The sequence below is a fragment of the Parambassis ranga genome, chromosome 12 (genome assembly GCF_900634625.1).
Source record: "Parambassis ranga chromosome 12, fParRan2.1, whole genome shotgun sequence".
Taxonomy (NCBI): Eukaryota; Metazoa; Chordata; class Actinopteri; family Ambassidae; genus Parambassis; species Parambassis ranga.
This window is the reverse complement of record NC_041032.1, coordinates 8,361,160-8,373,041: the sequence shown is the minus strand read 5'-3', so window position 1 is coordinate 8,373,041 and position 11,882 is coordinate 8,361,160. Positions and strand designations below refer to the sequence as shown.

Sequence of the window (11,882 nt, the reverse complement as noted above, 5' to 3'; positions counted from 1 at the left end):
ACTTGAAAGAGGCCAATTGTCAAGAGACATGATTGTGTTGCATGTTAGTGGCTTCAATTTTATGCAAAAAAAAAAAATCCTATCAGCTTAAAATATCAGCAACCCAACACACAACATGGGTCTCCCCCCCAGGCTAACAACAGGTTTCATCAGATACCCTCTCAGACTGTGTGATCAAACATTTCATGCAAGCCACTGATCACTGAATGGGCCACCATACAGCTGGGCAGCGTTCAAAGACACTCAGGTAGGACAGTAAGTGAGGTATGCTGGCTGCAGCTTTTTCCATCTCATCCAACTACACAAACACCGCACACACATTAACCTCACACAAGTGGCACATTCCTTGTGTGACACAGCAGCGCTCAGATAGGGGGTTCAGGTGTTGCTGCCTTTGTAGTCTAACAAACACCAAGGAAGAGACAGAAAGTGAGTGAGACAGGGAAAGAAAGGGAGGGAGGGATGTGATGTTTTCCTTTTTCTGCCTCTGCTCTGAAACCCCATCCTGCTTTCACCGTGTCAGTCTGGCTTTTGTGTGCATCGCTGATGCGACCCTCTCCACATTGAAGAGGTTATCCAGCTGATACCTGACTCCCATTGAAGATGCTTTTTCTCTCAAACACACACAGACACGCATCCTCTATCCTCTTTTGTTTCGTTTTTCTACACACAAACCTCTGTCTCTCAAATTCCTCTTTTGGTGTTTTGTTCTGAGCCTTTTCATCACCTCTCTGCCACCCTAACACAGACACACAGGTCAAAAAGATACCACACAAGTGCTGCAAAACACTTACATCATGGAGAAAATGGGGGGTGGGAGGTGGAAGTGCGGAAGAAAATCTGTCTTCTCCCATCTGCAACCATTTGTAAGTCCTTTTCCTTCAAACCTCATCACCTAAAATCAGAACTGGACAGACCTTGAGGAACCACTTCATTTTACATACTGCACTCTGTCCTCGCCTGCCCTGCTGCAGATGTAAAAGCATTCGGTTACCATGTCCATATGCTAAACCTGTAGGATTAGGCTTAATCCACAGCCTGCAAAGAGTCCATAAAAGGCTTGAAAGTAAACATTAAACACATTAACATAAACCTAACCCAGTGTCATATCTAGGAGACAAATTATTGACCGAATGTGGCGTTTTTGTTTTTTCATGAGGATAAATTGTATAAATCTCTGATGCAGGCATGTTCCGTTACCAGTCAACCAGACCAAAACATCAAAGAGATAGGGGGCTGTTAATTTACAACTGTATAGACCAACCAGGCTGGCTCCTGTTCAGAGTCAGTAAGCTTGGAACTTGGAAAGCTTTTTAAACTGAAGACCAAAACTTAGTCTGTGCAGCATCGTCTAACGCTATTTATAGAAATGCTATGTGGAAAACACAGGAAGTCAAATTTATGCACACTGTTACAGTGAACAAATACATATCACTGTGAAAGACACCACAGTTCCATAGCAGACATACTTTCAAGGACCTCCATCCCAGTGTTTGTGTCTGCACTGGCTTCACGGCCTTTTAGTTGATCGCCTCTCCACCTCCTTGATTTGCATAGGCTGGGTTTCCTAACCATTCAGTGTGAATACAATTTGTTTCTTCTTGCATTTCTTTTGTTGCCCCTACAACTCTCTACGTGCCACAAGACAATAACAAACTGCAGCAAAGCGGTTTGGGGAGATGTTTCAATAAACATCTTGTGTCTGAACTCTGTAATGCCTTCGCTTTAATGGCACTATACGTACACACACACAGAAACCATTCTAAATGATTCCCGCCTTACTTCAGAGAAAATCCCATCCCCTCTTCTTACCACTACATTAACCACCCCTCACCTCTTTTCACCCCCTCTTCTCTCATCCCTCCATCCCAACCTCTCAACAATTTACATCCAGAGGTTGAGAAGCAGCTGGACAATAAAAGCAGCTTAAAAGGACACACTCCCACTCTGTTTATGTTAGCCAGCTCTGAGCAGCAATCAAACTGAAGACTAGAGAGGCCAGTTATTTTGGTCACTGGCCAGGTTTGTGTGTCTACATCTATCTCTGGCTGTCACAGTCAGAACAACTTCAGCACAGTCTGTAGCAGACTGTACAATTGTGTGTGTGTGTGTGTCAATGGGGCGATGAATCCAAGGCTTTTAAAATGCCGCTCCATGACACAGTTTCTCCAAACAAGCTGTTAAGATGATCAGATTAGACACAAGAGATGGAACATGCCCGAGATCGAGGATGAAAGAGATTCCTCTGGTCACTATCACTCCACCTGCAAATATAAGAAGGCTGCTGCTGTGGGAACAGACTATAGGAGTGTACCTTATATTTAATGTGGCTGGTGGGTTTCTTCATTTAACATTCACTTTCAAAGAAGCACACATTACTAGCGTGAGATGGAGACAGAGGTGCAAGATAATAATGCAATGTTTTGTGCTCTCTGGTTTTATGACGTAGTGCAGTTATCCTTCTACACATCTCTACAATCACACTGAGCTCCACCTACATGCGTTTCAACATGGATTACTTCATGTACACAAGAGGATCTCTGTCTTTACACACAACTAAGATTTGGAACAACAGTTATTTGCTGCCGTTCCAAGGAATCAGAAAATCAAACACACCAAAAGAGACTTCAGTCTGTCTGTGTGTAGTATTGAGTGATCATTAAACTCTATATAACACACAAACTATAATAAAACCAATGATGGGTGAAGTACACTACACTGCCTCTCTGCAGAGGAACATTCATGTGAATGTAACTTTAGTCCCTTTCACAGATATTTAAAAAAAAAAAAAGTGTACAGCATAATCTGCTCATCACTACATGCAAGCATGCAACAGGCAATGCACAGTCATCCATGCAGCCCAGCCAGATGCATATTACACCCGTCAAGCAGCATAAAAATATATTAAAATCAATTAAATCAGCAGGAATAACATCAGCATTATGATGTCACATTAAAAGTTGGTAATGAGACCACATATAAATTCAGCATACACATAAAGAGCAATAAAGAAAGTTACATGACACATGAAATCACTGGCTGTAAAGCCAACATCTCACATTAATCTGCTGAGCCAATAGGAAAGCAGCCAAAGCAGCAACAATGGAGGCCAAAACAAAAAACCAACCAGGCCCATAAAAACATTGATTTACTCAACCATCACAAAGCGCGCATCAAACCATCACAAAGAAAACAGGGTTTAAAGGTGCTCACACACAATAAATCTAGGAGTAAACAGCAGCACCTCACCTGGCAGCGTGCTCCATCAGGTCCATCAGCTCCCAGCAAAGTAATCCCAAAGGGCCGACAGGTGCCACCAAAGGCTGACTTCCTTCAAGCTTCAAGCGGCGCGTCATGCTCCGATACACACCACACATTTCCACGTCACTGTGCTGAATTTACTCATAGATCGTATTGATGAAAACGACGCAACAGGGAAGAAAACCGGAAGGCCAGTTTAAACATCCACGTGACCTGCAGCGGCAACCATTACGCACACAGTATCACAGTACTGATTAGCTCCCTTTACGAACCTTGAGTGGGCGGCGCAATGCTTGTTTCAATAAGATCCAGTATAAATATTGATGATTGATTTTAATTGAATACAAATAATGACTATTTTTTACTGAGGAAATTAAAGAATAATAGTGAAATAAATATTAGCCAAAAGTGTGCTTTACATAAACATTAGGGGCCAAATTCACCATGTTTTCTGCTCTGAAAAAGCAGGATGGCAACATGTTGCTCTAGTCCAGCTCCATCATGGATGCTGGATTGTGCTGTTTACATGCCTGATGATCCCTCTCCTCCTCAGTGAATGTGATCAGATCAAAACAGTTTTATTTATATTTTTATATTGTGGATTAAAAGAATCCAAAAACTTCATCCTTCACACGCATGTTTGCTGGTCATTCACCCATCAAAACACACTCTTGCCATAAGTAATTAAATACCTTCCACATCAAATCGCATGCAACGCCAGGAAAAACAAGCTGTATGTGTTTTTTTCAGGGGCAGACAGACTCTCCCTGCTGGGAGGAAGGATGGAGGCTTATTGTGTCTGGAACATGCTGGCTGTCCTTCAGCGCTCTGAGTAAATACTGGCGGTGTGACAATGGACGACTCTAGCTGAGGAGGCTGTCACCTCAGCACTTATCAGCTCATGTATCTTCATGCTCTCTCCTTGACGCTCACTCCATAAACACATGACCTACAGTCCCCCAGATGCATGTTTTAGTAAACTGGATGAAGACAGATGAATAAATAACTACTACTCACATTCAGGAACACAAAAACACAACATTTTCAACCTCATTCTTTTTTTTTAATCACTATCAGAGCATCTCGCCTCTGCTGTGGGATGACAGCTCTCCTCAGATCTCCTCAAGCCTGAGAGCAGATAACAGGCTGTCTGAGTGCTACTTGTTACAGGATCAAGCCACCCTCATCGCTTACACATGCGATCCCCACGCCCGTAAATCTATCTATGCTCTAATCTACTTTATCTATAAAGGCACCACTCCCCTTCTAAGTACCTCCAGTTTTTTCTCCACTGATGAATAGCAATCAAGTGCCGCTTGTAGGTGAAAATATCACACAAACTGATATTTACATTTCAGGCATTGTCACTACCCTCATCACAGACTCATGCAATCCTATTCTGCAACAGAGGAATACTTTCAGGCTTTACTTTCCTCCCCCTGTGGAGGCATCTTCTCCCAGCAATCCATTTACCATGGCTGAACTCCTCATACATTCATTTTCTGAATAGGAGACATGCTCGGTGCATGACACTGATTGCAGGAACTAAATCACCTCCCAGCTCTGTTTTGACGGCTTATTTGTTGTGTAACTGTCTTTGAAAAATATCTTCATGAAAACCATGTGTTACAGTTTTCTTGAACTCTTTAGCATTTGATTTCCATTTCGTTGTGATAATTTGGAAACATACATATGTTTCAAAGCAGCAATTCTTCAGTGCTCACTTAAAAAAAAAAATAAAGTAATCCAAGCAGAAACTTGAAGCCTAAACACACATGAATATTTGTCTTACATAGCAGCTGATCAGCACAAAAGGAATCTTTGCATTAAGTCTGTACAGTAGATCATTTTATTCTTAAGTATGTGTAGAAGTGTGGATAAAACTCATCCCCCTCCTTATTTGGGTAATTGCTGCAAATATTTGAGTTTGCAACTTTTGCCATACAAAACTGGACCGGTAAAGCTAACCTCAAAGCTGTGGCAGACCTCAAGGTAAACTTTGCAGCTCAGTACTATTTGGGAATTCAAGAGCATCTTTTCACCTTGAGAAGTGACACTTTCAGGCAGCACATGTGGTGTAAATACAGGATTTTATTAGGGATGAAAAATGTTCCACGACAAACAAAACAGGTGGAAAAAACAGTACATTTCATCACTTCACTTCATCTCCTAAAATTTAAACTTCAAAAGCACATTGCTGCTTTACACAAACAGGATGCCTCTTCACAAAAATACTCTCTTTAGGAAGAAGAAAAAGGGCATAAGGGGGCACATTTGTAAAATTGTTTCCATCTCTCTTAATTTGATCTATACCGCAATAATGGCTAAATATTAAGCAGACATCTCAATCCTATGTTGCAACTGTAAAATAAACATGTAAGAAATAAGTGACATGCAGCTTCACACTGAAAAAAAGAAGCAAAACTCAGCAGCAAACTGAGGTCAGGTGGTTACAAATCAGACAAGAAAAGAAGGCTATTGGTCCATGTTTTAGATATATGAGAGCTGACTGGCTGAATTAAGTCATTCAGGTAGAAGATGACTGGTCCAATTGGTCAGATGAAGGTCTAACAATGTGGAAACGCATTGGTCATGTTATGGAGAGGTAGGATAGTTGTCATGGTCAACATATCAGGTCCCATGTTAAAACTAATAACTATCTGCTTACAGTACTTTAACAGATTACTGCTGACCTGTTACCTCATGAATTCAAACTCTGCACCAGTATGCATTCTCACCAACTCATTGACGGTTTCATAGCAGTAAAAAGTGAAGTGAATAAATAAACGACAGCTCATAAAAACTATGTATTTTGAAGACTCAGTTGTGTAGGGTATAGAGTGTAGTCTACTTAAACAGCAGCCAAACCTTCTATGTTTATTTGTGCCATAGAATCAAAACGAAAGGTTTGACATAATGTTAAAATTATGGCACATGTTGGACAACTGAAAGGAGAAAATTCTGAAATTTTGCAATAACTTCAATTAAGTAACTACAGTGTTGTCTAAACACTTTGCACAACAGTCTACTTTACGAACCATGTTCCTTCATTTCCCAATAATGAGGACACACACATCGGAGTGAAGAGCCACATTCACTTCTAAAACACCCTTCTTTACCATTAAGGCCATTAGCTTGCATTTCATGTACTGTAATATGGAGAAGACACAGGAGGATGGGACACACCAGATCCAAAAACATCATCAAATCCACTCCTTTCAAGTGTGTGAGTGCTCAGATTACTTGATTAATTGTATTATAAGCTCCATAAAGCTGATTTGAATGGATTTTTTTTCTGTTTTTGGATGCTGCACTTGAGGTATTGGTGGAGGTCACATGATACACTCAAGTGAAAAGAAAAGAAAAAGCACACAGCATGACTAGAGTCTACATTTGTGATAATTATTAGACCAAATACAAAAATCTCTCAATACAGTATAAAACTGGAACTGAAAGAATTTTCCAGAAATGTTGCTCTCTTCTGCTTTTTTCCTCATTACTTACACAGAAAAATAAGGTGATAGATCTAATCTATCAAAGGGAACATCGACTATAACAAACTCTGGAGAAAAGGAAACTCTTTACAGTGGAAAAGAAATGTTAGTGCTTAAGTCATTTATGTCGTCTTCCTCTGCCGATTTACCCTTTTCATTTCTTCCAAATATTGTCTTTTAACTATAAACTATAGATTTTTCTAAAACATCTGAACAGTGAAACATATCTAACACTTTAATGCATCTACACTTCTGACTGCTGTCAATATCTGAAATAAAGTTTGTGCCCCACATTACACAGAGCATATGCAGATGGCTGACAAACCATTCCTTTAATACCTATAAATAAAAGAAGTCCTTGTAAGTATCAGCACTGTTAAGCACATAATCTTCTTTTATGTATAGGTTAGAAAAGGGGTTTGGCAGTTAATCATCTCTGTCCAGTTGGTTGAATCAATTGGACAAAAATGGATCCAGAATACTTTTGGGAAAACGTATTGTAGTCTTGTACTCTTGTAGTCTCCTTTCCTGCTTCCTGTCGTCTCCGTGTGTGCTCTCAGTGGAGACGTCTGTCCCAGCCGAGGTCATGCATGTTACTGGGTCACGGACTCGCGGACCTTTGCTTGCAGGGCATCGCAAGTCTTCTTGGCGTCGCCTAGCAACATGGCTGTGTTCGGTTTGTAGAAGATGGGGTTGTCGACGGCTGCGTAACCCACACCCAGGGAACGCTTCATTACAACCACCTAGACGAGAGATGGAGTCACACAGTCATTATGAATATGAGATGACAGTCACAGTGAAGAAGATCTCCATTAAAGCCTGAAGTTGTCTTTCACTTCAATGTGGAGAATAATATTTTATTTTTACATAAGCTGCTGTGAGTCAATAAAATTCCTCTAAAGTCTATGTGGGACAATGAATGGAACACACAAGTTTAACTAGAGATTGATTCAAAGAGTGCACATGATGTTGGTGTAAAAGAGCACCTGTGTGTGTGTGTGTGTGTGGTTAGCCAAACTGTGCTCTTTGATTTCCCCTGGGGAAAGTGTGTGGAAACTAGTGGGAGCACTGGATAAATCCCAGATCTATGAGCAGTGCCAGTGGGATGCTCTGAATGTTGTCATTCCACACCGACGCAGTCACCACTAATGGGATCAGGATGGGGACTGCACCTGGAACTCTAACAATCTGTGTCTGTGTGGGTCGGTATTTCTTTCAGGTTTGTGTGTATCTTCAAATGAAGGCCCCTCTGTGGGTGTGTTCACTCCAGTTGTAAAATTTTCTGTCTCTCTTCATCCTTTTAGGCTTCAGGACAAAACTGATTATCTATCACACGTGCATACAGCAGATGTCTCACCTGCTTAGACTTCCAGACCTCCAGTACGGGCATACCAGCGATGATGGAGTTGGGGTCTTCTTGGGCGGCTGAGTTGACTGTGTCATTAGCACCAATCACCAGGACCAAGTCAGTGTCTGCGTGGACATGTAACAGATTACACTTGTTTGTTACACACAATAATTCTGGAATAATAAATACAATACAACATACAGTCTGTTAAAGCTGGCTCTTACCAGCAAAGTCCTCGTTAATCTCTTCCATTTCCAGGACAATATCATATGGGACACCAGCTTCAGCCAACAGCACATTGAGCTGACCGGGCATACGTCCAGCCACTGGGTGAATACCAAACCTTTGAGAAGAAAAGCATGATTTTTAAATGAGTACTTGAACAGTCCTGCATTCATGTACCTGGTTATTGACCTCCATGAACTTAGACTGGTCTTACATCAGAGAGAGAGGAGACAGGAGATTGTAAATACATTCAGCAGAAGAGAAATAAAGATGGAGTTTTTGACAAAATGGATCTGAGAGTCGTTTGTGATTATAGTCTGGTTACAGACACCCAGACCCACACCCACTGCACTCCATCATGTAATATTTGTTGAGTGTGTGAGCATGTGTGTGACTGGGTATGCATAGCTCTCAAACTCAATTAGCCATGTCATGTAATCAGGGTAGGAAAATAACACCAGCCACTGAATTCTGGTGGCTGGCTCTCCTTCTCTCAACCCTTTCAGCCACTTTGACCAACATTAGGAGATTTATTTTGTATTTGTGCAGCGATACACAGACCAGATGGTCCGTCGGTTCTGGGATGTATTAGCAACTGTGGCATCCGATTAAAGAAGTCAGTATATGTGCTTTGTGTAATGCATACAGTCTACATGCATGGCAAAACAGTGGGAAAGACTCCTTGAAGAAGAGTGAAAGTGTGTTTTGTTTCCAAACTTCACACCATTATGACAAGAGGAGAGGGTGACAAGAGAGGAGTAAAAGGACAAGTACAGAACTGATCGAGAGACTGAATACAGTACAGAGAGCAAGAGAAAATAAGAAAGAGCAAGAGGGGTGAAGGAGGTTTTTCCCCATTTTCTCTGACCACCCACTTTCCTCTAATCAAGTACAAATGCTCTAAGCAGCAGCAGCTGCACCAGCCAGGATCAAACGACAGAGGCAGGACAATTACACAAGCTTCCGCTGTACCTTCTCCGTCCTCTCCTCCCTTTCACATTTCCTTTTTCTTACTCCTCCTTCATGCACGCATGCACACAGACACACACACAGGTCTATTCCTAGCTCGCTGATCTTATGTGCTTGTAATAAGGGCAAAATATGTAACCTTTGTCTTGCAGGGAACACACCTTTCATCTTATATACTATAAATATAACTTTCAGTTATATGTAGGCACATTAGCTTCATCATCACCATACCTGACTTTCTTGCCAGCTTCTTGAAGTATCTTCACCAACTCAGCAATGGGGTACTGGGCCTTTGCAGCACAGAGTCCATAACCTGAAACAAGTTTCAACACAAGGGATAATGAGTTGATATTTATAAGGTAACAGCAGATTCTACAATATCTACCAAAGACTTTCAAGGTCCGAATGGTAATCTAGTGCTGGGAAACTAACAGACTCTAAAACGCCTCTTAAAAATGTTTGACCTTTATTGTAGTCTAAAACAAGATGTCCTTGAGGTTTGAACATCTTACAGACAGATGAAACTTATCCAATGGAGGAAAGCAGTTTAAAAGGAGTGAAGCTATGGACAAAGACACATGAAGTCTTTTTTTAAAATTGTTATTGTATTATTTTTTAATCATTATTTTTTTTAGGTTTATTATAAAAAGCATTTCATAAAGTTACTTTATTTAACATTTTATATTTAAAATATTGTTCCCTTTAGTGAGAAGTTGGTACTGAACTCTTCCGTGTTTTCTCTGAGTGTAGAATATCTGTTCTGTTTAATAATAATGGGTATGACACTGATTTTTATCTGACACATGGCAAACGGTCTAGTGGTGTTTATGATTCTTGTGACAGCAGCCAGTAAGACAACAACACTGATTAAAATGACAATGCTTCAAACTAAGCTCAGAAAAAGAAAAGAAAATGTGGTCGTCTGTCTGTCGTCCAGCTCAACAATTTAACGGTTTTGCCTTTTTTCTTCCCAATTCTTTTATTCCTTGTGCTTCCAATATTCTCTCCACGGAGTTTCTCCTGTAAGAAAAACAAGTGGACCCAGACCGTGCAGTGATGGGCCAGACGAAGCCAGGAAAAGACTTATGTTTATCACACAGGGTCTTAACCGTTTCCACAGATGTCAATCATGGAAAGTGACTGTGACGTCTCCAATTAGGGAGAATGGTCAAAATGGAAACAAGGGGACTGACTGAAAGCTAGCGCTGAGTAACAATACTAGTCTACTACTGACAGAAAAGAACGTGTGGCTGGTATGTGTTATGTAACTGACGTCAGAAACAAAATATTATCTGTATACGGTGGCTGACGTACTGTTTTAAAATTTTTAATCTCCTCTGTACTCTGCATGTCACTCATTTCAGGTGCAAAAAGAAATACCTCTGTAAAGCTACAGCACTATAAACAAATCACACATCAAGGACAGGCTTAGGAAACACTTTTTCCAATACTGTGTGCATGCACATGGTGGTTGCCTTGTATGTCCTATGACGTTCCAGGAAATTTTTTCAGTCATCTGCAAGATAAGCAGTAGGTACAATAAGGAGGTGAAAGAGGTCAGTGAACACGTTAACATCTGCAGAAAGTGCCTGAAGACAAGATTTTAGACCAAGCAACCCTGTAGAAGAATAATCTAATATGGCACTCAATGTGTGTTACATGTGCTGTACATCTCACCTCCCTTTACCCCAGACCAAAAAAACTTGCCAATCAACTCATATTGTTCCTACTTGCCCAATGTTAATATTTACAGTGATTTATGGTGTTCTGTAATCTTTCAGCAAAATGTCTGGTATTTTTTTATTGGTCTTGGTCTGGGTTTGTTGGTGAGTCATTCTTGAGAAAAGGCAAAAAAATGTATTATGGTTCTCCCACTTGTTCCAATTCCATTTTTTGGGCCCGTTATAGCTGTCAGACGTTTTTGTCTTTCGTTATTCTCAGAAAAAAAAAGATGGCTTAATCTACACTGGGTATGCTGGGACTTTGTGGATTTCGTGGAACACTTCTTTTTCACTTGAACACGTGACCACCTTCATTTTGCAATTCTTGTAAATTGCAGCAGTTTCCTCTGAAGATTTACTCTTTGTATACAGGCACTCAGCGCAGTGACTGGAATCACCAATTTGCAGGATGGATGCCTTTAGTCTGTGTTTACATGTACCCACGTGAGCAAAACAACTTTTTGGAACTGTAACTGGTTCACAACAGTCTGATGGGGGTACTGAAAAGTCACTGGGCCACACAATGATAAATTTAGAACAGCAGCTCTGAGGACAAGTGTAATTGTCCAAGTGGGAGGTTGACACACATATTGAAGTCAAATAAAGTCAAAGAAAACCATGTACCAGTCTACCTCCTCTCTCCTCCTCTACCCAGCCGGCTATCAGCAGGAAAGTTCTCCCTTATAAACCGGGCCCTGCTCGAGGTTTATTCCTGTTAAAAGGGAGTTTTTCTTTGCCACTGTTTCTCTTAAGGGGGTCCAGGCTCTGGGTTTCTGTGAAGTACCTTAAGACAATTCTGATTGTAAAAAGTGCTATATAAACAAAATTGAATTGAACTGAATTTTTTAACCCTGAAAAAGGAAC

At 40.8% G+C, this 11,882-nt stretch overlaps 1 protein-coding gene across 2 annotated transcripts in view; it reads right to left on the bottom strand.

Annotated features, from left to right (window-relative positions):
• Positions 1–5,334: 5,334 nt before the first annotated feature.
• The window catches only part of nnt (nicotinamide nucleotide transhydrogenase), a 36,391-nt gene continuing 29,843 nt past the window's right edge, over positions 5,335–11,882 (bottom strand). Inside the window, exons 18-21 of one of the 2 annotated variants that reach the window (XM_028417195.1) lie at positions 9,529–9,610; positions 8,328–8,446; positions 8,113–8,228; positions 5,335–7,498 (exon numbers count right to left, since the gene is read on the bottom strand). In XM_028417195.1, the coding sequence (XP_028272996.1) occupies positions 7,349–7,498; positions 8,113–8,228; positions 8,328–8,446; positions 9,529–9,610 (467 nt within the window). In that variant the 3' untranslated portion in view covers positions 5,335–7,348. The remainder of the gene's footprint in view (positions 7,499–8,112; positions 8,229–8,327; positions 8,447–9,528; positions 9,611–11,882) is intronic. The other variant, XM_028417194.1, reaches the window with a different exon arrangement.